The sequence below is a fragment of the Giraffa tippelskirchi genome, chromosome 5, assembly GCF_054371585.1.
Source record: "Giraffa tippelskirchi isolate mGirTip1 chromosome 5, T2T-mGirTip1v1.2.pri, whole genome shotgun sequence".
NCBI lineage: Eukaryota > Metazoa > Chordata > Mammalia > Artiodactyla > Giraffidae > Giraffa > Giraffa tippelskirchi.
Genome location: NC_137279.1, coordinates 102,165,701 through 102,193,013, shown reverse-complemented (window position 1 = coordinate 102,193,013; position 27,313 = coordinate 102,165,701). Strand labels below are relative to the sequence as shown.

At 44.7% G+C, this 27,313-nt stretch overlaps 2 protein-coding genes and 1 long non-coding RNA gene across 3 annotated transcripts in view; 1 reads left to right on the top strand and 2 right to left on the bottom strand.

Annotated features, from left to right (window-relative positions):
• Nucleotides 1–27,313, bottom strand: part of LOC145504749 (NBPF family member NBPF19-like) — a 251,607-nt gene that overhangs the window by 88,598 nt on the left and 135,696 nt on the right. The window contains exons 71-81 of the mRNA XM_081486056.1: nt 26,944–27,158; nt 25,662–25,713; nt 24,844–25,019; nt 23,540–23,591; nt 22,441–22,655; nt 21,159–21,210; nt 20,341–20,516; nt 19,037–19,088; nt 17,938–18,152; nt 16,656–16,707; nt 15,838–16,013 (exon numbers count right to left, since the gene is read on the bottom strand). Coding sequence (XP_081342182.1) covers nt 15,838–16,013; nt 16,656–16,707; nt 17,938–18,152; nt 19,037–19,088; nt 20,341–20,516; nt 21,159–21,210; nt 22,441–22,655; nt 23,540–23,591; nt 24,844–25,019; nt 25,662–25,713; nt 26,944–27,158 — 1,433 coding nt within the window. The remainder of the gene's footprint in view (nt 1–15,837; nt 16,014–16,655; nt 16,708–17,937; nt 18,153–19,036; nt 19,089–20,340; nt 20,517–21,158; nt 21,211–22,440; nt 22,656–23,539; nt 23,592–24,843; nt 25,020–25,661; nt 25,714–26,943; nt 27,159–27,313) is intronic.
• The window catches only part of LOC145504771 (uncharacterized), a 375,749-nt gene that overhangs the window by 288,851 nt on the left and 59,585 nt on the right, over nt 1–27,313 (top strand). The gene's annotated exons all lie outside the window — the stretch shown is intronic.
• LOC145504761 (NBPF family member NBPF4-like) lies at nt 2,807–14,058 on the bottom strand. The gene is made up of 4 exons (XM_081486079.1): nt 13,823–14,058; nt 10,086–10,313; nt 7,882–8,081; nt 2,807–3,943 (listed from the first exon to the last, which is right to left on the bottom strand). The coding sequence occupies exons 1-3, from the start codon at nt 13,986–13,988 to the stop codon at nt 7,891–7,893; spliced, it is 585 nt and encodes a 194-aa protein (XP_081342205.1). The 5' UTR covers nt 13,989–14,058; the 3' UTR covers nt 2,807–3,943; nt 7,882–7,890.

The following is a 27,313-nucleotide window of genomic DNA, read 5'->3' as shown; positions in this document are numbered from 1 at the left end:
ATGAAACATGATGTCTGAGATTTCCTTTTAAAAAGACAGGAAAAGGTAAGTGCATGGATTGTAGTAAGACAGTATAAGCTGGTAATTGTAGACCATGCTTGACAAAGATGGGAGGGTTCTGTTGTGTCTATTTTGTGTACTATTCAAATTTGAGATTTGAAAAAGAATGATAGGAGAACACAGGTCCACCTAGAATAATAGCAGCTGAATCTCTCAACATACAATTCCAAGGGCTAGGGACTAACAGAGAGAGTCAAGGACACCATTCAAAACCCTGCGCCAAACAACCAGGGACCAGAGAACACTGTGGACAGGACTTGGTTTGTATTCAGCTGGGTCTGGGAGGCACACAGCAGCGGAGGGATCAACAAACACCCTGCACATAGGGCAGAGCACGGCACGGAGGAGGACTCCCGACAGAGCTCAGGTAAAATAACTCACAGAAAGAGCATGTGGATAAACTCAGGGGGATGTCTGAGACCTGGTTGGCTCTAGCTCTGGTGACTGGGGAATTGATAGGAAGGGGTTCAACAGTGCAGAGAACCAGAGGGTGACAATCTTGAGGAGGCACAATTACTGGGATCAGGTGTGAGACCAAGCTGAAGGGAGCATCCTTTGGATACTCGTGGTGATGAAAAAAGAATGGTGCAACTGGCAGAAATTAAAGGTCCTACTGGAAGAAACAGAATCCCCAAATCAAGAGACACACCATGCCTTTCCCCCAAGCCTTAACTCTGCTAGAGTAATTGCACAAGACAGACCTAGAACAAAGAAATCAGCTAAGCCACTCACAGCACTAATCCCTTCTGACCTGGAACAACTGTTTCTCATTCAGGTAACCTAGTCATGTGAAAATGAAAACTATAGAGCAGACATTTCTTCCAAGGTGACAGAAGAAAAAAGTGTAAAATGAGAGTCAAAAATTTCAGCAAATGAAAAGATTGCCTCAAAATCAATCAAAACACATTGGAAAATGTAAAATGGCATCCATATTTTGAACTGATCTGAACAAAGCATTCAAAGATACATACACATGGAAAAAACTTCAATATTTTATGTAAGAAACACAGAACGTGAGATACAAGTGCGCAGGAAAGAAGAAATGAGAAATTGGAACTGGCAGAGATTTAAAAAATTGAAGGTAAAGAAAATCCTTTGAAAAAAAAAGGCTAAATGACAAGGTACATAGAGAACATATTTATCGAAACATATCAGGGACACTGCATGAAAAATGAAAGCATCAAACAGAATAGAAATGAACAAAAGATAGTGAGAAAGGATCAGAGAGAAAGTCATAGAGACCTAGGGGATATAGACCTGGAACGGTCAGTTCTAAGACCTATCCTAGTAGAGCTGAGAGACTTTTTTTGAAAAAGAAAAATGGTCCTGAAGCTCCAGACCACCCTTTGCCCTCAGTGAAGAAAAATCAATTTACATTCTGCATCTCAGCAGAACTTATAAAGTAAACATTATTTTTTTAAAAAAGTCAATAGAACTCATTGTGGACAAGTTCTTTATATTTAGCCAAGCTGTCTGTGCTGTATTAAAGCAACAGAAAACAAGTATTAAACATATCAAACTTAAGGAATCCTCAGTCCATCATGAGAAATCTTTAAAGACAAACTCTGCTCATCAAGAATTGACAGGAAACTATGGGTTTTGTACATCTGGTCATCACTGAATATATGTGATTGTAGATTTAAGCCACTGTGTCGTGGGCCCTGCCCTGGGGGCAGCCTAGGTACACCCTCAAACTTCTGCAGGGAGGCTGCTAGTACTCCCAGAGTGGGACAGCCATCTTGTGCCACCAGGGGGTCGAAAGGACCCAGTGGGCCCCTCCTCCAGCTCCTACCTCTATCCTACCAATTAGCACATTAAAAAAAAAAAAAGCTAGGAAAAATACAGTATATAAAGGGTAAGACAGAAGGAAAAAGCAGAACAATGTCCTTGATCTTCACAGTAGTAAAAAGTTGATGTTGATAGATAACATTTAAAATGTTTTAAATATTAGAAATGAGACAAAATACTAAAGGACTAACGTGTCAGAAATTTTAGTGCACTAACTAGCTACCAGGCCTTCCAAATCCCAAGCAAAACACACAGACACAAACAAATATGCATACACAAATAAAATAAAATAACAGAGAAAGAAACACAGAAGATACAATCTACTACAAATGGTAAACATAGATTAAAAGATGCGAGAGGTGTTTAAGATACAAAACTGAATAGGGAGAAACAGAGGGGCTTCCCTGGTAGTAGCTCAGCTGGTAAAGAATCTGCCTGCGATTCAGGAGACCCCGGATCGATTCCTGGTTTTGTAGGATTCCCTGGAGAAAGGACAGGATACCCACTCCAGTAGTCTTGGGCTTTCCTGGTGGAATCTGCCTGAAATGGTGGACACCTGGGTTCGATCCCTGGGTTGGAAAGATCCCCTGAAGTAGAGCATGGCAACCCACTCCAGTATTCTTGCCTGGAGAATCCCCATAGACACAGGAACCTGGCGGGCTACAGTCCGTGGGGTTGCAAAGAGTCGCACACAACTGAGTAACTAAGCACAGCACGGCACATGAGAAACAAGAGTATTTATATGAATAAAATCAATCATGTTAATAGTGGACTGTGGATGGGAGAGGGGTGGGAAGGAGGTTCAAGAAGGAGGGGACATATTTATACTTATGTTTGATTCCCATTGTTGTATGGCAGAAACCAACGCAACATTCTAAAGCAGTTAGCCTCCAATTAAGAATACATTTAAGAAAATAATGGATTATAACACTGAATTTTAAAAAAGCATGAGCTTAAGTTGAAACTCAAAAATATTTTTAATAATATGTTAGGGGTAGGGATTGTCTTTTCCATAGCACAATGCTGGCTATACCACAGATATGAAATTGACACACATCAGGGACCAATAAAGGATGGTAAACTTTTTACAGAAGGAGCACCATAGAATACGATATTCATACACTCTCAAAAGCCCACTAATCAAATTACTCATTACAGACACAAAATCTGCCTTTTCAATGAACAGATCTTATCAGCCTCTGCATAACAGTGTTCACTGTTAAAATAATAATCGTGGAGACAGGTAAAGTGGACACTCTTAACCTCCAAACAGGCTGCGCTAGGAAGCACACAGCATGTGCTAGATGTGTTCTTGGCAAACAGGGTTTACCTGAATTTAATCATGAGGAAATGATCAGACAACTGCAAAAGGTAGACCTTTGAGTAGACAACTGACCAATCCTCTGCAAACAAGTCAATGTCACGACCATCAAGGACAACTACAAAAAGGTGAGGAGATGTTTGAGGTTCCAAAGGACTAAAGAAATACAGGAACACAATCTTTTCAGTCCTTTGGAACCTACAACATCTCGTCTCCTTTTTGTGGTTGTCTTTTTGGGGCAAACATCGACTGTTTGAAAAAAGACAGGCCAGTTGTCTGGTTCAAAGTCTAAATTCTGCAGTTATCTGGTATCTACCTCAATATTAAACACAGGATAAACACTTGAAGCAAGAACAATGTATAGTAAATGCTGTCTGCTTTGAGCACAGTCCATCCGGTGGCAAAGAATGACCGGGTTGATATGTTGTCTTCTTCTAATTGTTCCCATGCTGGTGTGTGGAGGATGAATATTTAGAAGAGCAAGAGTTAAGGTCTTTCCAAACTGTGTGTCCATCAAAGCATCGATCACCTTACTGAGGATTACATGCGGAGGCTGATGACTGGGATTACTCCCATCAATTCTGTCCCTTGGAGTGTGGAGAGTGGTCGTTGGTTGGGACGTTCGTTCTCAGGAAAGGATCCCTCTGGCGTTGCTGAGGTTGAAATTGAGTTGCTGTGGTTGAGTTTTTTTTTCATCAAATGGAAAAGGTACATATTATAGTGTGGTTTCTCAAATTGACGATATCTTTTCTTAGTTCCTAACGTAATTGGTATCTGTGAAAGACAGACAGAGAGAAGAAATGTGAGTCTTTGTTAGATCCTGCTGAGCCTGGAGGGATGGCAACATGGTGACTGGGGCCAGGGGCAGACAGAGCTCCTGTTGACAGGACGAGCTGAAGGGAGAGCCACAGGCTGGCTGGAGAGGAAAGTGAGGTCCATGATTTCGAAGGAATACCTCCCTGAACTTTCACCTAGCCTGTGGTGCAGCATCTAAGGACCCTTGTCCTCACCCCACCTGTGCTTGGGGATATCTCAGCTCAGAGCTTCTTCAGAGCCTCATCTGGATCCCTACCACTCAATACTCAACGGTCATTTCACTCTTGAATCCCCTTCATCTGTATGCTTTCCCACACGTTCAGGGATGGATGTGCTGAGCATCCCTCAAACACAATTAGAAACAGACTGCTATGGGAGCAGAGGATCCTCAATTGAGAAAGACACCCTCTTCTTACCTCTGCAGCCCCGCCTTCTGAGGAGGAGAAGCAGGCTACCGGAGACTCCTGGAATGTGAGCACCAATAGGGACCTCAGAATGTATCCAAGTCCAGTTTCATAATTTACAGAGGAGGAGCTAGGTTTTCAAGGGTCTAAGGACTATCCAAAACCACATGACTTGTTACTGACAACCCAGGCCACAGGCCCTTCCTATATATTTGCGGGAAGGGAGAGGAGAAGGGGAAAAGCTCCCATCTGGAGGAGTCAACAGTTAATAGAGGCTGTTTGGTCATCCTCCTGGGCAGGAATAAGGCTTTCCAGGGAAATCCAGCTCCAAAGAGACTGAGGAATGAATGGAAAGGAATGACTGAGGAATGAATGAATGGAAAGGGGAAACTCAAAATAAAATTAGCGAAAAGAGAGCAGGGAGTGTCACTGTGTCTCAACCCATTTGCATCCCATGGACACCAAAATGCTATGGAGGTGATTTCATGCTGGATCTTCCTTAAGGCATTTCTAGGAATATCCTTGACATCTACACAAATAAAACTCTGAAGTGAAAGAGGGTTCAGTTTAGTTATCCTAAATTCTCATCAACTTTTCCTCAAACTTTTCTCAAAGAAAGAGTCTCTACTAGTATTTTATGCTGGTGTATAGAAAAACATCCAGGAAAACATCTACTTCTGCTTTATCGACTAGGCCAAAGCCTTTGACTGTGTGGATCACAACAAACTATGGAAAATTCGTAAAGAGATGAGAATACCAGACCACGTTACCTGCCTCCTGAGAAACCCGTATGCAGGTCAAGAAGCATCACTAGAACGGGACATGGAACATGGACTGATTCCAAACTGAGAAAGGAGTATGTCAAGGCTGTATATTGTCACCTTGATTATTTAACTTATACCCAGAGTGCACCATGCGAAATGCTGGGCTGGATGAAGCACAGCTGGAATCAAGACTGCCGCGAGAAATATCAATAACCTGGGATATGCAGATGACACCACCCTTTTAGCAGAGAGCGAAGAGGAACTACAGAGCCTCTTGATGAAAGTGAGTGAAGAGTGAAAAGGGTGGCTTAAAACTATGCATTCAAGAAAAAGAAGATCATGGCATCTGGTCCCATCACTTCATGGCAAAGACATGGGGAAACAATGGAAACAGAGACAGATGTAATTTTCTTGGGCTCCAAAATCACGGCAGATGGTGACTGCAGCCACGAAATTAAAAGACGCTTACTCCTTGGTAGAAAAGTTATGAGAAACTGAGACAGCATATTAAAAAGCAGAGACATGACTTTGCCAACAAAGGTCCATCTAGCCAAAGCTACGGTTTTTCCAGTAGTCATGTATGGATGCGAGAGTTGGACCATAAAGAAAGCTGAGTGCTGAAGAATTAATGCTTTTCAACTATGGTGTTGGAGAAGACTCTTGAGAGTCCCTTGGACTGTAAGCAGATCCAACCAGTCCATCCTAAAGGAGATCAGTCCTGAATATTCATTGGAAGGACTGATGCGGATGCCGAAGCTTCAATACTTTGGCCACCTGATGTGAAGAGTTGACTCCTTAGAAAAGACCCTGATGCTGGGAAAGACTGAAGGCAGGAGGAGAACGGGACAAGAGAGGAAGAGATGGTTGGATGGCATCATCGACTCCATGGACACGAATGTGAGCAAGTTCTGGGTGTTGGTGATGAACAGTGAAGCCTGGCATGCTGCAGTCCATGGGGTGGCAAAGATTTGGACAGAACTGAGCAACTTAACTGAACTGACAGAAGGGCATGTCAAAGGATCAATATAGCAGGATAAGGCCTAATATTCATTATGGGGCTTTTGCATAAAGGATAGATTCCATGAAAAATAACTTGTCGAATCTGCTGTTCTGAGCCAGTTAGTAGTCTGTGAAACAAGTTTAGTGAATAGCTAACTGCATGTGGCATTTTAACAGTAGAAAAGGAAACACTAAATTTTATTCTTGTGGCAAGGTGGGGGTTGATTTTATACTTTGGGGTCTATGTAATGTTTTTTTCTTTGTTTTATTGTATCTTTTACTATAAAAATTGTGAGAAACTTGAATCCAAACAGAGAGATTATATATCTAACTTAACTATCTACGTCTCTTTTTTTCTCTTTTCTCTTCTCCAGGCTCTACAAAACAGTTCTGTTGAGAGAAAAATGCAAATTCCCTTACTTGTTACTATTCAGCTTTTTGAGGAAGCAGCCACTCATAGGCCACTGCCATATTGGTTCCTTATATCCTATCAGATCCACAGTCCTTCTAATCCTTGAGGCATATTAGCAGAGCTTTGATATCCAAAGCTCATCCCCAGAACTTTAAAATCAGAATTTCAATGGATTGGGTGTAGGCATCCATGTTACCTCAAAACTCAACCCGTTTTCATTTTACAACAGCATGATTTAGAACTACACACTAGACCACCTACACTATTTCACACCAGTCTTTTTATTTTCTCCTTCTAATCCAACATGGACTTCTCTCCACTGGCCCTAAAGATGTTTTGGTCTTTCTCTGTTACTCGCATATAAATAATTGGCTTTCTCAATTGCATTGTCTGAAGCAATGATTATCTTTATTCGCATGTATCTCCCTGGGTCTTCATAAACGTGGCCCAAAGTTAATTCAGTACAATGCTGTCCTACATTCCCTGGCCTCAGATTTCAACTCAGCTCATTTTTCTGGGCTTTTACTAATATGGAGAAGGAATCATGTGAGTAAACTGGAGAGGTCTGAATACCTGTCCATCTCATGCCCTATGTATTTTGAAAACCTGGCTTCTGTATCTCCTTTCCCCCAAAGTCCCTTTAGGGAGCCATTTACTGTCCTCCACCTAATGCCAGCTCCAGGGAGTTCCTGCAAGTCCCCTGCACATTAGCAAAGTTCTGCCTATCAGAGGCTGTGGGGAGTCATGACTCAGCTGAGTGCAGCACTCCTACCTATGACCCAGGGTCTTATCTTATTTTAGTAATGAAGGCCTTTTCCTTCAGTTCCAGTGTTTCTTATTCAGGTGCAAAAGCTGAGGGTTAAGGGCTGTCCTAGCTACTTTCCTCCAGAAGCCAACTCACATGCGAGTGATTCCTTAAGACACGATCCTGAAAGAAAGAGGCAGTGGACTTGGAGGCAGGGGCAGGGAAAGTAAGGTGAAGAAACCAAGCATGTGTGTGATTTAAGGCCAATGTTTTCAGTGGCTTAAATGCTGCTATTCTGATGAGGAGGACCACGGATCTGGGCTTCCTTGTGGCTAATAGGAAAGGTCAGAGGGAATATGAGGATGGCAGCAGTGGGAAAACAGTAGAGGTCCGAGTGGAAAGAGGAGATTGAGATGGAAGGGCACTGCAGGGTGGCAGCCCCCATGGAAAAGAGAGGAAAGACCACACAGAGGTAGTGTCAGCTGTTGAGTGAACAAATGAGGAAGAGAACAATTAGTGGGAGATTTAGCCACAACAGATAATGAGCATAAGGTAGAAGTACATGGAATTACCATTGTTCCCTAAGCTTGAAGGCCAGGGAATCTGCATGCCAGTCTCCACTTGCCAAACAGCAGTTTTCTTTTGATAATCTTCTCCTTCAGGACACTTAAGCACTTCATCTTGCTACACACTGGATGCACGTGTGCGCCTGCTGCGGCGCCCTCACCTTCCAGCTTGGGAGGGTTCTTCATTCTGATGGAAGCATCCAGCTCTGAAGATAAAACCACAACCAACAGGATCCATTGTTAATCATGATTTACGAAGACTTACTCCTTCACCCAAGGAGGACATCAGGTACAGAAAGTGTCCAGGAACAAGAAAGGCCATCTGAAAGCCCATGGGTAGGTGAAGACAATGGGGATAGTTTTATATTTTCTTTTTTGCTGATCTTCCTTATACTACCCAGGATTGTTAAGTGTGCCACAGGGCAAACATGCTTCCGGATGCCAAAAATGAGCCAAGAAGAATAAAACGGATGACAACAGAAATTCCTAGGTAGAAAAGACAAAGGCAAGAAACTCCTACAGGATGCAGTTTGCACTGTTGGCTGGGAAGAGATGAAGCAAAGTCAAAATTGAAGGAAAACCTCATGAGAGAAAAGAAGTGGGGAAGTGTAAATTGGAAGGATTTTTAATGTGCATGAATATAGACTTCATATATATGTAAACACACTACATATGATATGTATATATAATTTAAATAAGACATAGACGATATGATAAAAATGGAAGAAGACTCACAAGTGAGTGTGTTTGTGATGGAATAAATGAGTGAAGGATTGGAGCTATTGAATGGGTCATTCTATTGGCTTCCTGATAAGTTGAACTTGGAAAACAAAATAGAAAAATAAGAAGAAGGAGCAAGAAGCTCTGTTTGGTGACAGGAACTAGGAGATATGAGCAGTGGGTGGGAGCCACAGTGTGGAGGGGTGTGAAAGTAAAGGGCATTAAAACTACCCTTTGCTGCAAAATCTGCTGTGAAGCCTGGGTTTATGCTCAGGACTCCGTGGGAGGTGAGCAGGAAACAGAGTGACCGAGCCAGTGAGGTTCAGTCTTGGCTGAGAATGTGGGAGGCCAAGCACAAGAAAAGGAGACACGAGAGGGAAGAGAAGACAAGAAACACCGCAAGACCTAGTGGCTCTTGTCAGGCTCTGCATCCCGGCCCTCCCTGGGCACTTTCCTTGAGACTCTCCATGCTGCCACAAGGCGTCTCCTTCTTATCTCACCTCTACCTGAGGACATGGGTCTCTCCTTATTCCTCAGATGAGGCCACAGCCTGAGGGATGAGCACCAGGTCGAGTCAGGGTCCAGGGGACGATGTGGAGAGCAATGGAGGGTAAGGATGAATACGTCCCAGATGAAATGGATGTGAGGGTCTGAAAGCTCTTTTAAGGAAATTTGAACAGATGTGGACCCAGAGGAGAGGAAAACTAGGAGACGGACATGGAGATGAGTGGAGAGAAGGACTTAAATGGAGTATCGTAAAAGGGACAGGTGGGTGCACTTCAGAAATGAGGGTAGCCCTTTATTCTAAAATGAAGGTACAATGAGGAAAATCAATTGGATATGAAAAGCAAACATGGGACTGAGTTGCAGGGCCAGTGTTTACACTCCTACTGAATGTTGCTAATACACTGTTACTGAGAGCACCCAACAGGAGTAAATCGCCTTGATGACACATGTTGAACGAAGAGGAAAACATTGCCAAGCTACCTTTCTGAGAAAGCAAGGGAAGATGGGGTCTAGAGAAAGGGTAGACCATAAAGCCTATGCTACCATAGAGGAAACAACCATTGTGCAATGATTTTGTAAGTGTTAAAGCACCAGAAAGACACAACGCTTAGATATTCTATATTCATAGTGGTTATCAAACAAATTTTAGTGAATCAGACACTCTGGACATTATGCTGTTTACAATTCCCAACAATCATGCAAAGGAGAGAATTTTTCAAGTGTTCAGATGAGGGACGAGAGAGGTAAATACCTAGGAAGATAAACAACGTGGCTCAGTTAAACAAGCAGGAATATGCAGAACCAGGGCCTGAGGCTGAGCTGCTCCTGAGGCCCAGGTTCTTGCTCACCTCATTCTGGTAGAGGGTCACAGGTTTCAACTGGGCCGACAGCGGGCATGGGAGAGGCCCTCTGCCTCCTTCACCCACAGCTGTGTGATGACCAGTACATGGACCAGAGCTTTCGAATCCCCTTTTCTTTCTTACCCAGAAAGAGTGGTCCTTGGTTTCCAGAATCAGGGTTGGTGGGAAAGCCCTGGGTGGTGGAAGAAAGACCAAGCATGGCTTTGCTGTCACCACAGTCAAAGTGCTGGTCCAGCTGCCGCTGCAGACAATTGGTCACGTGGGTGCTTTCCTGAAGCTGTGCTTGTGGAGTTTGCACCTCTGACCCTGGGAAACTCACAGGCCCCTGGTGACAGTCCACCCAGGGGTCACCTGAAAAGAAAGGAGGGTTCAGGACCAGTGGAAGCTTTTCCTTGCTAAGTCCTCTCTGGACACCCATTTCTACCGTCCTTGCCCATGAGTGAAACCACCCAGAAACCCAGACAACAAAGGCAGACATCGATGTGAAGAAGATGCCATATTTCTGGCTGTGACTGGGGTGGTGAGAAGGCAGGTGCCAGGCTGCAATTTCTTGAAATGAGAAATCAGACACTTGAGTCTAGAGGGTTTGGGTGACACAGGAGGTCAAGCCTCGTATTCTGTTCTTAGCCTCCGTCTTGTAACCTAGAGAAAAGGATCTAGACAAGCCTCTAGGCATGGGGGGAGAAAGAGTTGTTGATATCTGCCCACAGGAATAAAAGAACAGGGAGAGACATATGGCCTGAAGGCTTCAGGTACTACTAGAATTTGAGCTGAAAGAGAGAGTACACGCCAGACCCTTTTGAACTTCCTTGCTTGAAATTTTTGCCTCTGCTTTCACTCAACCATACATGTATATATAGAAGAAAATCTATTCCACATGGAGCAGACTGGGGGGTGCATGGTATTAGCAGCTAGGACTAGTGGAGAAGAGGTCTGAGACCCTCTTGGAAACACGCCTGTGTCTCTTTAGAGAGAGACACAATGTATACTCCTTCAATACACGTTCCTCCACTGGTGCCTGGACAGTGCTCCTAATGAAATCTGTTTCTATTTCTACTGTGAAATGAGGACATAGTCTCAGAACGCGGGCTAACCAAAGATATCAAGTACCCTCCTCAGGTCCAGGTCAGGCTCATGTGAGGTCACAGCCGCCAGGGCCTGCTCTACATTGCTGTGGGGCTCTCCTCTCACCTCCTGCTGATGCATCTGCACCCTCAACAAGGTTTGTTTAACTGTCTCTCATGGATCTCTTATCTCTTAAGTCTTCCAGACAGCATCTGTGTCTGACTCTCCTCAAAGATTCATCCAACCTCCTTCTAACTGTTTTCTCTGATTCAGTCCTCTCCACGCTCTCAAAGGTCACCTGTCTTATCACCCCCCAATCCTGTTTTATCACATGTTCCTCAGTTGATGGAAATTCATCCTCCCTTCTCTGCTCCACAGATCTAACCTCCTCACTCGCCTTTCCAGTGCTCCTGTCTTCTAGTCCCTCTTTCTTCTGCAACATCACTGCCCACAACTCCCTCTGCAAATCCTCCCAGGACTCAGGCTGGCCCCTTTCTGACCCCAGCCCTGCACCAGGAGCCTCTGCGAGCTTCCGGGGCTTTTTCCAAAAGCACTTCTCTCAGTCTGGTGTGCCCTTCATATTTCCATCAGGCAAAGTTCATTAATCATTCATCCTCCTATTTTAGGACACTTGATCAGATTTTAGGATAATTCATATTGGGTAAAGGGTAAATCCTCGTATAAAATTTGGTGTTTGAAAGAACTGTCAAAACTACATATCCCCTCATTCTCCAATGTTATTTTGAATCAATGTCTAGGATTGTTTTTAATTATCGTTGTGTAACTTCATCATCTAATTTTCTTTGTCTTTTCTTGAGAATGGGTTTTATTAGACCTATGCTTTGAGTATTCTTTCCATTGACAGAATATAAAATAACCGAACATTTTATCCAACATCAACAATTCTGCCCAATATTGTTAGTGTGGGGAAAGTCCTCCAATAGAAGATCAAGTTGTAATTTAAAAATCAGGTGTTTGTGTTGTTTCTGCAGGGTTTCTCCTTGTACAGAGAGGATGGGGTAGACCTGACTACTTGTACCCACATGGCTGCATAATAGCTATCCACACTGGACTCAGGTTATCATGAAACTCAAGACACAGGATGGATCCCTGTATAGTTTAGATATTCCATTCATCCATCTCAATCCATCTGTGGGGATTTGGCCTTTCCCGGCCCACTGTGTACAATGGACTCGCAGGACTGGGCCGTATCACTGACATCTCACTTCTGAGACACATGTCTGAGCCTCACTCATCCCCTTCACAGGAACCCACACCCGGCTGTCAGTGTTTCTGAGATAGAGCTCCACAGTTTTTTAATGGCTTCAGCACAGCCAAATTCAAGGTGTCCCTGGACCCATCGTGACAGCAGGTGACCTGGGGGCAGGAGGTGGGGACAGGTGTGGACTCTCACCCTGGCTGATTCTCCAGAGAGCCCCGTGGAGCTGTGGCTCCACCTGGAGGGGCTGGAGGAGCCGCTGGCTCTGCTCTCAGGACAGAGTGCACAGAGGGATAGGGAGCTGGCAGGTCTGAGTGAGGGACCACAGGGGTTCTCTGCAGCCCTCTGGCAACTTGATGTTGAAGATTAACATAGCTGCAAATCATTTGGTCGGGGCAAAGAGGAAAAGGTGAGCAACATCCTCTCTTAGTCACGGATGGTCCAACTACTGAGAGGAGAGGACACAGCCTGAGCCAGGGAGTCAGGCCCAGGAGAGGTCAGTGTCCCACCCGCCAGTGGCCAGGAGTCTGGGGCAAGTGAAGGGACCTTGCTGATCCTCAGCGCCCTCGGCTCTGCTATGAGACACCACAGGCACCTGAGAGGGTGCCTGGGAGGGCTGAATGGGGTGTAGTGCGCTTGGAGCTCACTTAGTAAGGAGCATGGCAGGCAACAGGGGCACAATAACTGTGTGTTCCCTTTCGGGTTTGCGAACTACTGTGATCCTGAGAAAGCCTTTGCTTCTCTGCTCCTCAGGGAAGAATGAGAAATAAGAAATCAAGATGATCTTATGAATCAAAGTCCTAACAATAAAAATACTTCTCCTAAAGAAAAAGTCAAAAAATAGCTCAAGAAGGATTTCATACTAGGTTTTCATTTCCATACCCTACGAACTGCTACCCAAGGGGACCTGGCTCATAAATTAGCTCAATACCCCTATCAGATACACAGGTTATGGATAGTTTCCATGCGGTTATGCCACTGAGATTGCATAAAACATTGAAACTATAACCCGCACGTGGAAGACTCCTTTTGGCTGCACAAAGGATGAAACACAAGGGTGTCTCTTGAGGATGGAACAACAGAGACAGATACTTGGCTTCATGGAAATGACAGGGCATAGGCAGATTTGATGTTCAGGAGCTAGTATCTAAATGCTTCAGAGGGAGCTTGGCAGCCCAGGGGTAAGAATCTAGAGCTGGGGAACAATAGAACATGCTACAAATATGGAGCAGATTGCAATCATGAATGAAAAGCCAGAGAACTTGCCAGAAACTTCAAGAAATAAAATTCGCAACAAAATGTCATGACTACAAGGATTCTTATCTTGATCAAAAGAGCTCTGTTACACAAATTCCTGCAGGTGAGACAGTGGTAGCTGAGATTCTGCCCTGATCCCTCCACTTGCCCTCTCTGGTCTGACGTGATACCAGAAGCCTGTGCTGATGAGATAAGTTCAGGTGACAGACGGCAGCCTGGGGCAAGAAGAATGCAAAGGCTCGAGATGCCTTTTAAAAATTGAAACTGAGAACACAGTTCTAATCAACCTGAGCCTAGGAACCTGTCTGGGAGTACTCACCGTTTACACCTAGATCCAAGAAATCTTCTCTTGTCTCTGTTGGGAAGGAGGCACTTCTATAAGGATGACAGGAACCTGTCAGATGATGGCCACTAGAAGCAGCCAGGTAACATTCATCCAGTGAGTCCGGCTGGACTTCATTCTCTTCTACCATGAGCTGATCCATACTGAGATTTGAGGGGTTGGGAGAGCAGATGGTTAAACAAGAGGGATTAGTCAACCTAGAGCCACAGCTGGTTTTGGTGGGAGGGTTAAGGGAGAGGTTGCAGAAAACAAATGGGGAGTCCCCTTAAAGGAGGTATAACAATCCCCCCCACCCACAACTCCCATCTGGGGTCTGAAGGCGCTTGCAAAGGGAAAGGGAGAGAGAGTGAAGGAGAGTGAGCATGAGATGCTCTGAGCACAGAGAAGAAATGAGCTCAGGAGGAAAATGAGCCACCCCAGGACACACAGTCATGTCACACACGTCCTCAGAACATAAAGGTGACTTCAAATACACCATAAGTTTTGTTGAAATTTACATGCTGCATCCAAATGAATACCAGCTCTGGCATCATAATGGACTCCTGGAAATCTTGTCTCCAAGACCAATATTTTTAATACTGCAATGTGACATGAATTTTTTTTTCCTAGATACTACCTTGCCATGAAATACCTGCCAAGGTCATAACACTAAAGACAGAGGCAGATAAGTATCGCATGCTGGTTTTCATAAGAAGGAGAGAACAGAGGAGTCCAAGAAATCCTGTGGCTGATCAGTAGCCCTGCTTCAACTGATTGCAAGTTACTATCATTGAGAGGGATTCATGAAGGGTGAAAACAGACAACCTTGTTCCAGGGACAATTTGTGGTTGTCTGAATGGAAGAAATAGGCATGTTCAGCGCTTTCTGATTCCCCTGCATGTGAGATGACCAAATGTCACCACTGATGTCAGACCCATGTTTCTCCATAGTTACCTAGAACAGATGATGTCTTGATCTTCCTTGTCCTCCAGATCAGCAAGATTTTCTGTGGATAAATTCAGACAAGTTGAGAAACACTTAGCAGATCTCACTGTGTAAATTAATAATCCACTGTCCAATACTGCCATGGGGACGACAATATCAGCACTGCGATGACAGGCTATTTAAGGAGGATATGCCAGATGCCTCCAGTTGGATCTCTCAGACTCTCCTTGGCTTGCTTTTCAGAGCCATCAGGCCAGATCTCCCTTCCCTGGTAGATTCTCACCACAGTATCCTCTTCCAAGTCTGAGTAAAAAGTTCAAGATTCATCTTCCCCACAGAGTCTGGGGAATAGCCCACAGCAATCGAGCAGAATATTGTCATACTCAGGCCTTTCTCATCATAAGCTGACTACTTTAGCAGAATGATGAGTGGAATGAACAAAACCTAGAATCACATGAATCCTAGTTGTCACACGGAACCTTCAGTCATTCATGGGGTGGGAAAATGCCAGGGCTCTGCCGTGCTTTGCAGAAACATACAAGCAAGGTGATGGGAGGGCTCTTTGCATCCTGGGGTGCAGATGCTTGGTTTGCTAAGACAAGCAATTTAGAGGAGACAGACACCGGGGATGACAGCAGTGACACCAGGGAAGCAACAAATCATTAAGGCTGTTAGCGCCTCTGGAAAGGCACAGAAATTCCAGGGACACTTGGGTATGGAGATGGGAGCATTGTGGGCAAGAAGAGACATTGCATTGGAGTCAGGAAAAAACAGTCATCTCCGGACACCTGCACACATACAAGTGAGTGAGTGTGTCACAATAGCCTTGAGCCATGACCTAACTTGGGGCCGGACCCGTAGGCTCCACCTGAATGAAGAAGACAGCATAGCTCCCAGACCCACCTGATGTCTGTACTTAAAACTCTACCACAGAGTCTCATCCAAATCACTGTCTACAGCGCTTCCAACAGGGATGACAAACCTCAGCACCCCAGAGGTGGGGACTACGAAGCGTACAGAGTCTACCTGGGCATATAGGTGGAGTTCTATCACAAGAAAATACTCACTGGTTACATCCCGAGCATAAGACACATCCACGTCCTCAGGTGAGAAGATGGCATTGCTCCGATAAGGCCAGAAGGAGTCTGACAGGTCAGGAAGAACTGAGTAAGTCAGGTAGTGTTCATCTAGAGAGTCCTGTGGGACTCCATTCTCTATCATCTGTGGCAGCTGTCTGTTGAACCTGGTGGGGAGGGACGGCAAAAGACTAAGCCAAGACTTATCAGAAACTGTACAGTCCTATCTGGTTTTGATGGAATGTTTGAGTGGTGAAGCCAAGGGTCTGATCCATGACAGGGAGAAAACTCTGTTTTGTGTGTGAGACACAGCGTGGTTTTACAGGGGCAGAAGAGAGAAAAAGCAGTAGGTGCTCAGTGGTCTGACCAAATAACAGGCTGATGAACAGACAGATTTCTCTGTGATGGTACAGTCACGCCTCACATACAGGGACACGGAGTAGTGGCTTTCACACTTCCACTTACATGGCATTGACATTACTATGACACACATGCCAGCATGCTAACACCAAACATATAGCAGATATGCATCTCACTCTAGAAACCACACCTGATATAAAAATTGAGTGCAAAAACATCACTCTGACTTAGTTCACCTGGGTCGACTGACTTGGGGTTGAAACTTGACCAGTAAATAAGAAATTGGAAACAATACAAGTACCACAGTGAAAGCAGAGAACATTATGAAAAAGAATAATAGTGGTGGGCAAAACTGACGACACAATATATTCAGCACTTTCTGTTTTTCCCCGCATGAGAGGTCTGCAGAGGTTATCACTGTACAGGAGCCCACAGATATTCAAAATTACCTCGGGGCCCCAACCGCTGCTCCTTTCAGGTCATCGAGACCATTCTGGTTTTCTGCAAAGAAATTAACAGAAGAGTTATGTCAGGCAAATGCCTTTCCAAAACGCCCAATCCTGTGCCTATCTTCAGAATGTGGTAACAGGCTATTGAGACAGAAATAATCCAGGAGGCCCTAGAATGAGCCTCAGAAGAAGGCACTGGGTTTCCTTCTTGAGCCATTGGACAAATTTCCTTGATATGATATGTCATCGGCAGAGTATCCTGATCCCCAGTCTGTGCAAACAGCTAAATATATCCTTTTCCCCACAGTTCCTGGGGAACAACTTAATTATATCCTCAGCCTGCTATAATACTCAGGCTTTTTTCATCTGAAATGTTGTTTATTAATGGGATAAGTGATTTCACACTGAGATTAAATGGGAGTGGAATCCACACACCATCAAGTCAAATGAATCTCAAAGCTGCAAACAGAGGCCATTCATCAGGTTGGGAAGTTCCAGGGCCCTGTCTTCCCTCAGAGCTGCTGCTGCTGCTGCTAAGTCGCTTCAGTCGTGTCCGTCTGTGCGACCTCATAGACGGCAGACCACCAGGATCCCCCGTCGCTGGGATTCTCCAGGCAAGACACTGGAGGGGGTTGCCATTTCCTTCTCAATGCATGAAAGTGAAAAGTGAAAGTGAAGTCGCACAGTCGTGTCCCCATGGACTTCGCGACCCCATGGAGCCTACCAGGCTACTCCATCCATGGGATTTTCCAGGCAAGAGTACTGGAGTGGGTTCCCATTGCCTTTTCCGTTACCTCAGAGAAACATACCAAAAACTGACAGTGCGCATTACCTTCTGCTATCAGAAACTTCGAACAAGATAAGTCCAAGGAAAAGAGAGAGGCTATGGGTTGACAGACGTGAACGAAAGTCGTGACACCTCCAAAGAAATAAACAAGACTGCAAAAAGCCTTGGACAGGTGTAGGAACGCAGGGACATTACCCAGAAATGACAATTAAAGCATTTCCTGTGAGATAAGAGGTTCATTCAAAATTAGGAAGCCTTTGTACCTCCTGTGCCACAATTGCTAAGGTTCATGTGAGTCTGGCTGGACCACCTTGGGTAGAGCGGTTTACCCCAGGGACAACCATGACAGGGAACTTAGAAAAGTTCATTCATAGAATGTCTCATTTTAAATGCAACTATAGAGTCTGGTTCAAATCAGGCTTCAGTATGGAAGCATAGGGTCTATCAAACGGGATCATTCTCCCAGAGTAGACTAACAGATATATCGAAGACTACCTGGGAGACCAGTCGAAATTTCATCCTCTTCAGCATGAGAGCAACCACAGGCTCCATCCATGGCAGACTCCACATTCTCTTCATCAAATGCAAATTTTCCATCACTGGAAGGCTGGTTGCAGGCAGAACCTTCCTGGAGAGTGGAAGGTACTGAAACACATTCATCTTGGGATTGCTGGAACACCACCTTCTTTTCAACATCCAGCAAGTTCACGCTGTGTCAGGTGGAGAAGGGATGACAGAAAATTAAGAGGATTCGACCCCAAGCTATCTGGCTGGTTTTCATGACAGGCATTGAGTTTGCTCACAGAAAGCAAAAGGGCAGTCCCCTTAAGGAGGGAAGTAACTCCTCCTGATGTGGAGTGGAGTGTGGGTGCCATGGGGTAGGAGAGAGACAGCAGGTTCTCTGGGCACTGGGCACACAACCAGCGGTTGAAGGAGGAGATGGAATTTTCCCTACATGCTAACGTCACCACCCCCAGCACACACAGAAGGCAGGGACAGTGGTTCAGACTTTTCTGCACAGATTGTATTGATCTGGATATCCTGTGTCCAAGTGAACACAGCTTTTAAGAAGTTAAAGATGTGTTTGAGTTTGGACTCTATTCCATTCAATTTTAAAATATTTCTTGGCACAAATATAGCTTCAAGATCAGTTTTTCAGAGTTGGAGAAAAAGGAGGTATAGACTAGATATTCTGCCTTCAAGAACTATTTTTTTCAATATTTTGTTGTAATATGAATATCGTTCGATTTTCCTCCCTTGAAATCAAATATTTACCAACATGCTGATGCCAAACCAGTGTAAGACCCATAGGCTCTCACCCTACTTTACCCACTCAGGAGAAAACACACGAATACAGGAACTCCCAGGTTTAGTTATTTCACCTGGGACAACTCACTGTACATTACTAAACTTGAAGGATTGAAAAACTGAAACGCACAAACTTGTGAAACATAAATAGACAACACTACTAAAGAGATACTTGCTGCTGCATGAATAGATGAAAGAGTTATATAGAGTACTTTCTATTTTTCTCTGGATCTGAGGTCTCCTGCTGTCACCACTGACATTCACAGCCCACAGATTTTCAAATTACCTGGGAAATGAGAGCTCTTGTCCACTCACTTGCTTGTGATCGTTTTCATTGTCTAGTAGGAAATTCAGAGACAGCAGGTCATAAGAAGCAAATCAGATCTCACACATATCTACTCAGGAAACACATATACAACAGGGACCTTAATATTCTAATTGCAAGAACATAATTCTTTAGCAAAGATATTCTAGGACACTTAAGTCGTATGAGAATTAGACTGGACTGCTTCCAGACCCATCGAGGAAATTTGCTGATTGATCTGGTATCTCTCCCAACAGCCTTCGTTCTAAGTCTGTAGAAGCACTTAAAAATGTATTTTCCACAGAGATGCTAGAAAATGAGCTGAGTTATTTTCTAGAATTATTTCTATAGTGCTGCTTGGTCCCATCAGACTATGTGGTTGTTGATGGTTCAGAGGAATTTATGCTTGAGACTAGAGTGATGGGTGAATTGTGAAAGCGTTAGCCGCTCAATGGTGGCGGTCTCTTTGTGACCGCATGGACTATAGCCCACCAGGCTCCTCTCTGTCCATTGAATTCTCCACCCAAGAATACTAGAGTGGGTGCCATTCTCTTGTCCAGAGGATCTTCATGATACAGGGATTGAACCTGGGTCTCCTGCATTGCGGGCAGATTCTTTACCATCTGAGCCACCAGGGAAGCCCAGTGAAATCTATTAACCTTCAAATCAAAAAGAATCTTTGGTGCTACACAGAAACCATGACCATTTGAAGCTGGAGGAACTGCCAGAGCCCAGCCTTACTTCATGGAAACATCCAAGCAAGGCAATGGGACAGTTGTGTCTGTCTTGGTGTCAGATACCATCTTAGCTAAGACCTGCCAACATCGAGAAAAGGGAGACTGGGGCTGAGCGCAGTAAAACACATGATGGAAATCACCTCTCCTTATAAAGAGGCAAGTCTGTCATCACTTCTGGAGAGGCCACGAACATTGACAAAAATTTAACTCATTGCGGGGAACAACACACTGGCTCCAAACGAGTTCTGACAGACACCTCCTGTGGATTTCCAGCTGAGGTGGTTGAGAGTTGTCACAAGTGCTTTGTGTCAAATGCCTGATACTGGGGTCAGGGTGACAGAGACAAGCCCGGAGCCAAAAAATGAATGAGAGCTCCCTGACCCACCTGATGTCTGTACTTAAAACTCTACCACAGAGTCTCATCCAAATCACTGTCTACAGCGCTTCCAACAGGGATGACAAACCTCAGCACCGCAGAGGTGGGGAGTACGAAGCGTACAGAGTCTACCTGGGCATATAGGTGGAGTTCTATCACAAGAAAATACTCACTGGTTACATCCCGAGCATAAGACACATCCACGTCCTCAGGTGAGAAGATGGCATTGCTCCGATAAGGCCAGAAGGAGTCTGACAGGTCAGGAAGAACTGAGTAAGTCAGGTAGTGTTCATCTAGAGAGTCCTGTGGGACTCCATTCTCTATCATCTGTGGCAGCTGTCTGTTGAACCTGGTGGGGAGGGACGGCAAAAGACTAAGCCAAGACTTATCAGAAACTGTACAGTCCTATCTGGTTTTGATGGAATGTTTGAGTGGTGAAGCCAAGGGTCTGATCCATGACAGGGAGAAAACTCTGTTTTGTGTGTGAGACACAGCGTGGTTTTACAGGGGCGGAAGAGAGAAAAAGCAGTAGGTGCTCAGTGGTCTGACCAAATAACAGGCTGATGAACAGACAGATTTCTCTGTGATGGTACAGTCACGCCTCACATACAGGGACACGGAGTAGTGGCTTTCACACTTCCACTTACATGGCATTGACATTACTATGACACACATGCCAGCATGCTAACACCAAACATATAGCAGATATGCATCTCACTCTAGAAACCACACCTGATATAAAAATTGAGTGCAAAAAAATCACTCTGACTTAGTTCACCTAGGTCGACTGACTTGGGTTTGAAACTTGACCAGTAAATAAGAAATTGGAAACAATACAAGTACCACAGTGAAAGCAGAGAACATTATGAAAAAGAATAATAGTGGTGGGCAAAACTGACGACACAATATATTCAGCACTTTCTGTCTTTCCCCGCATCAGAGGTCTGCAGAGGTTATCACTGTACAGGAGCCCACAGATATTCAAAATTACCTCGGGGCCCCAACCGCTGCTCCTTTCAGGTCATCGTGACCATTCTGGTTTTCTGCAAAGAAATTAACAGAAGAGTTATGTCAGGCAAATGCCTTTCCAAAACGCCCAATCCTGTGCCTATCTTCAGAATGTGGTAACAGGCTATTGAGACAGAAATAATCCAGGAGGCCCTAGAATGAGCCTCAGAAGAAGGCACTGGGTTTCCTTCTTGAGCCATTGGACAAATTTCCTTGATATGATATGTCATCGGCAGAGTATCCTGATCCCCAGTCTGTGCAAACAGCTAAATATATCCTTTTCCCCACAGTTCCTGGGGAACAACTTAATTATATCCTCAGCCTGCTATAATACTCAGGCTTTTTTCATCTGAAATGTTGTTTATTAATGGGATAAGTGATTTCACACTGAGATTAAATGGGAGTGGAATCCACACACCATCAAGTCAAATGAATCTCAAAGCTGCAAACAGAGGCCATTCATCAGGTTGGGAAGTTCCAGGGCCCTGTCTTCCCTCAGAGCTGCTGCTGCTGCTGCTAAGTCGCTTCAGTCGTGTCCGTCTGTGCGACCTCATAGACGGCAGACCACCAGGATCCCCCGTCGCTGGGATTCTCCAGGCAAGACACTGGAGGGGGTTGCCATTTCCTTCTCAATGCATGAAAGTGAAAAGTGAAAGTGAAGTCGCACAGTCGTGTCCCCATGGACTTCGCGACCCCATGGAGCCTACCAGGCTACTCCATCCATGGGATTTTCCAGGCAAGAGTACTGGAGTGGGTTCCCATTGCCTTTTCCGTTACCTCAGAGAAACATACCAAAAACTGACAGTGCGCATTACCTTCTGCTATCAGAAACTTCGAACAAGATAAGTCCAAGGAAAAGAGAGAGGCTATGGGTTGACAGACGTGAACGAAAGTCGTGACACCTCCAAAGAAATAAACAAGACTGCAAAAAGCCTTGGACAGGTGTAGGAACGCAGGGACATTACCCAGAAATGACAATTAAAGCATTTCCTGTGAGATAAGAGGTTCATTCAAAATTAGGAAGCCTTTGTACCTCCTGTGCCACAATTGCTAAGGTTCATGTGAGTCTGGCTGGACCACCTTGGGTAGAGCGGTTTACCCCAGGGACAACCATGACAGGGAACTTAGAAAAGTTCATTCATAGAATGTCTCATTTTAAATGCAACTATAGAGTCTGGTTCAAATCAGGCTTCAGTATGGAAGCATAGGGTCTATCAAACGGGATCATTCTCCCAGAGTAGACTAACAGATATATCGAAGACTACCTGGGAGACCAGTCGAAATTTCATCCTCTTCAGCATGAGAGCAACCACAGGCTCCATCCATGGCAGACTCCACATTCTCTTCATCAAATGCAAATTTTCCATCACTGGAAGGCTGGTTGCAGGCAGAACCTTCCTGGAGAGTGGAAGGTACTGAAACACATTCATCTTGGGATTGCTGGAACACCACCTTCTTTTCAACATCCAGCAAGTTCACGCTGTGTCAGGTGGAGAAGGGATGACAGAAAATTAAGAGGATTCGACCCCAAGCTATCTGGCTGGTTTTCATGACAGGCATTGAGTTTGCTCACAGAAAGCAAAAGAGCAGTCCCCTTAAGGAGGGAAGTAACTCCTCCTGATGTGGAGTGGAGTGTGGGTGCCATGGGGTAGGAGAGAGACAGCAGGTTCTCTGGGCACTGGGCACACAACCAGCGGTTGAAGGAGGAGATGGAATTTTCCCTACATGCTAACGTCACCACCCCCAGCACACACAGAAGGCAGGGACAGTGGTTCAGACTTTTCTGCACAGATTGTATTGATCTGGATATCCTGTGTCCAAGTGAACACAGCTTTTAAGAAGTTAAAGATGTGTTTGAGTTTGGACTCTATTCCATTCAATTTTAAAATATTTCTTGGCACAAATATAGCTTCAAGATCAGTTTTTCAGAGTTGGAGAAAAAGGAGGTATAGACTAGATATTCTGCCTTCAAGAACTATTTTTTTCAATATTTTGTTGTAATATGAATATCGTTCGATTTTCCTCCCTTGAAATCAAATATTTACCAACATGCTGATGCCAAACCAGTGTAAGACCCATAGGCTCTCACCCTACTTTACCCACTCAGGAGAAAACACACGAATACAGGAACTCCCAGGTTTAGTTATTTCACCTGGGACAACTCACTGTACATTACTAAACTTGAAGGATTGAAAAACTGAAACGCACAAACTTGTGAAACATAAATAGACAACACTACTAAAGAGATACTTGCTGCTGCATGAATAGATGAAAGAGTTATATAGAGTACTTTCTATTTTTCTCTGGATCTGAGGTCTCCTGCTGTCACCACTGACATTCACAGCCCACAGATTTTCAAATTACCTGGGAAATGAGAGCTCTTGTCCACTCACTTGCTTGTGATCGTTTTCATTGTCTAGTAGGAAATTCAGAGACAGCAGGTCATAAGAAGCAAATCAGATCTCACACATATCTACTCAGGAAACACATATACAACAGGGACCTTAATATTCTAATTGCAAGAACATAATTCTTTAGCAAAGATATTCTAGGACACTTAAGTCGTATGAGAATTAGACTGGACTGCTTCCAGACCCATCGAGGAAATTTGCTGATTGATCTGGTATCTCTCCCAACAGCCTTCGTTCTAAGTCTGTAGAAGCACTTAAAAATGTATTTTCCACAGAGATGCTAGAAAATGAGCTGAGTTATTTTCTAGAATTATTTCTATAGTGCTGCTTGGTCCCATCAGACTATGTGGTTGTTGATGGTTCAGAGGAATTTATGCTTGAGACTAGAGTGATGGGTGAATTGTGAAAGCGTTAGCCGCTCAATGGTGGCGGTCTCTTTGTGACCGCATGGACTATAGCCCACCAGGCTCCTCTCTGTCCATTGAATTCTCCACCCAAGAATACTAGAGTGGGTGCCATTCTCTTGTCCAGAGGATCTTCATGATACAGGGATTGAACCTGGGTCTCCTGCATTGCGGGCAGATTCTTTACCATCTGAGCCACCAGGGAAGCCCAGTGAAATCTATTAACCTTCAAATCAAAAAGAATCTTTGGTGCTACACAGAAACCATGACCATTTGAAGCTGGAGGAACTGCCAGAGCCCAGCCTTACTTCATGGAAACATCCAAGCAAGGCAATGGGACAGTTGTGTCTGTCTTGGTGTCAGATACCATCTTAGCTAAGACCTGCCAACATCGAGAAAAGGGAGACTGGGGCTGAGCGCAGTAAAACACATGATGGAAATCACCTCTCCTTATAAAGAGGCAAGTCTGTCATCACTTCTGGAGAGGCCACGAACATTGACAAAAATTTAACTCATTGCGGGGAACAACACACTGGCTCCAAACGAGTTCTGACAGACACCTCCTGTGGATTTCCAGCTGAGGTGGTTGAGAGTTGTCACAAGTGCTTTGTGTCAAATGCCTGATACTGGGGTCAGGGTGACAGAGACAAGCCCGGAGCCAAAAAATGAATGAGAGCTCCCTGACCCACCTGATGTCTGTACTTAAAACTCTACCACAGAGTCTCATCCAAATCACTGTCTACAGCGCTTCCAACAGGGATGACAAACCTCAGCACCGCAGAGGTGGGGAGTACGAAGCGTACAGAGTCTACCTGGGCATATAGGTGGAGTTCTATCACAAGAAAATACTCACTGGTTACATCCCGAGCATAAGACACATCCACGTCCTCAGGTGAGAAGATGGCATTGCTCCGATAAGGCCAGAAGGAGTCTGACAGGTCAGGAAGAACTGAGTAAGTCAGGTAGTGTTCATCTAGAGAGTCCTGTGGGACTCCATTCTCTATCATCTGTGGCAGCTGTCTGTTGAACCTGGTGGGGAGGGACGGCAAAAGACTAAGCCAAGACTTATCAGAAACTGTACAGTCCTATCTGGTTTTGATGGAATGTTTGAGTGGTGAAGCCAAGGGTCTGATCCATGACAGGGAGAAAACTCTGTTTTGTGTGTGAGACACAGCGTGGTTTTACAGGGGCGGAAGAGAGAAAAAGCAGTAGGTGCTCAGTGGTCTGACCAAATAACAGGCTGATGAACAGACAGATTTCTCTGTGATGGTACAGTCACGCCTCACATACAGGGACACGGAGTAGTGGCTTTCACACTTCCACTTACATGGCATTGACATTACTATGACACACATGCCAGCATGCTAACACCAAACATATAGCAGATATGCATCTCACTCTAGAAACCACACCTGATATAAAAATTGAGTGCAAAAACATCACTCTGACTTAGTTCACCTAGGTCGACTGACTTGGGTTTGAAACTTGACCAGTAAATAAGAAATTGGAAACAATACAAGTACCACAGTGAAAGCAGAGAACATTATGAAAAAGAATAATAGTGGTGGGCAAAACTGACGACACAATATATTCAGCACTTTCTGTCTTTCCCCGCATCAGAGGTCTGCAGAGGTTATCACTGTACAGGAGCCCACAGATATTCAAAATTACCTCGGGGCCACAACCGCTGCTCCTTTCAGGTCATCGTGACCATTCTGGTTTTCTGCAAAGAAATTAACAGAAGAGTTATGTCAGGCAAATGCCTTTCCAAAACGCCCAATCCTGTGCCTATCTTCAGAATGTGGTAACAGGCTATTGAGACAGAAATAATCCAGGAGGCCCTAGAATGAGCCTCAGAAGAAGGCACTGGGTTTCCTTCTTGAGCCATTGGACAAATTTCCTTGATATGATATGTCATCGGCAGAGTATCCTGATCCCCAGTCTGTGCAAACAGCTAAATATATCCTTTTCCCCACAGTTCCTGGGGAACAACTTAATTATATCCTCAGCCTGCTATAATACTCAGGCTTTTTTCATCTGAAATGTTGTTTATTAATGGGATAAGTGATTTCACACTGAGATTAAATGGGAGTGGAATCCACACACCATCAAGTCAAATGAATCTCAAAGCTGCAAACAGAGGCCATTCATCAGGTTGGGAAGTTCCAGGGCCCTGTCTTCCCTCAGAGCTGCTGCTGCTGCTGCTAAGTCGCTTCAGTCGTGTCCGTCTGTGCGACCTCATAGACGGCAGACCACCAGGATCCCCCGTCGCTGGGATTCTCCAGGCAAGACACTGGAGGGGGTTGCCATTTCCTTCTCAATGCATGAAAGTGAAAAGTGAAAGTGAAGTCGCACAGTCGTGTCCCCATGGACTTCGCGACCCCATGGAGCCTACCAGGCTACTCCATCCATGGGATTTTCCAGGCAAGAGTACTGGAGTGGGTTCCCATTGCCTTTTCCGTTACCTCAGAGAAACATACCAAAAACTGACAGTGCGCATTACCTTCTGCTATCAGAAACTTCGAACAAGATAAGTCCAAGGAAAAGAGAGAGGCTATGGGTTGACAGACGTGAACGAAAGTCGTGACACCTCCAAAGAAATAAACAAGACTGCAAAAAGCCTTGGACAGGTGTAGGAACGCAGGGACATTACCCAGAAATGACAATTAAAGCATTTCCTGTGAGATAAGAGGTTCATTCAAAATTAGGAAGCCTTTGTACCTCCTGTGCCACAATTGCTAAGGTTCATGTGAGTCTGGCTGGACCACCTTGGGTAGAGCGGTTTACCCCAGGGACAACCATGACAGGGAACTTAGAAAAGTTCATTCATAGAATGTCTCATTTTAAATGCAACTATAGAGTCTGGTTCAAATCAGGCTTCAGTATGGAAGCATAGGGTCTATCAAACGGGATCATTCTCCCAGAGTAGACTAACAGATATATCGAAGACTACCTGGGAGACCAGTCGAAATTTCATCCTCTTCAGCATGAGAGCAACCACAGGCTCCATCCATGGCAGACTCCACATTCTCTTCATCAAATGCAAATTTTCCATCACTGGAAGGCTGGTTGCAGGCAGAACCTTCCTGGAGAGTGGAAGGTACTGAAACACATTCATCTTGGGATTGCTGGAACACCACCTTCTTTTCAACATCCAGCAAGTTCACGCTGTGTCAGGTGGAGAAGGGATGACAGAAAATTAAGAGGATTCGACCCCAAGCTATCTGGCTGGTTTTCATGACAGGCATTGAGTTTGCTCACAGAAAGCAAAAGGGCAGTCCCCTTAAGGAGGGAAGTAACTCCTCCTGATGTGGAGTGGAGTG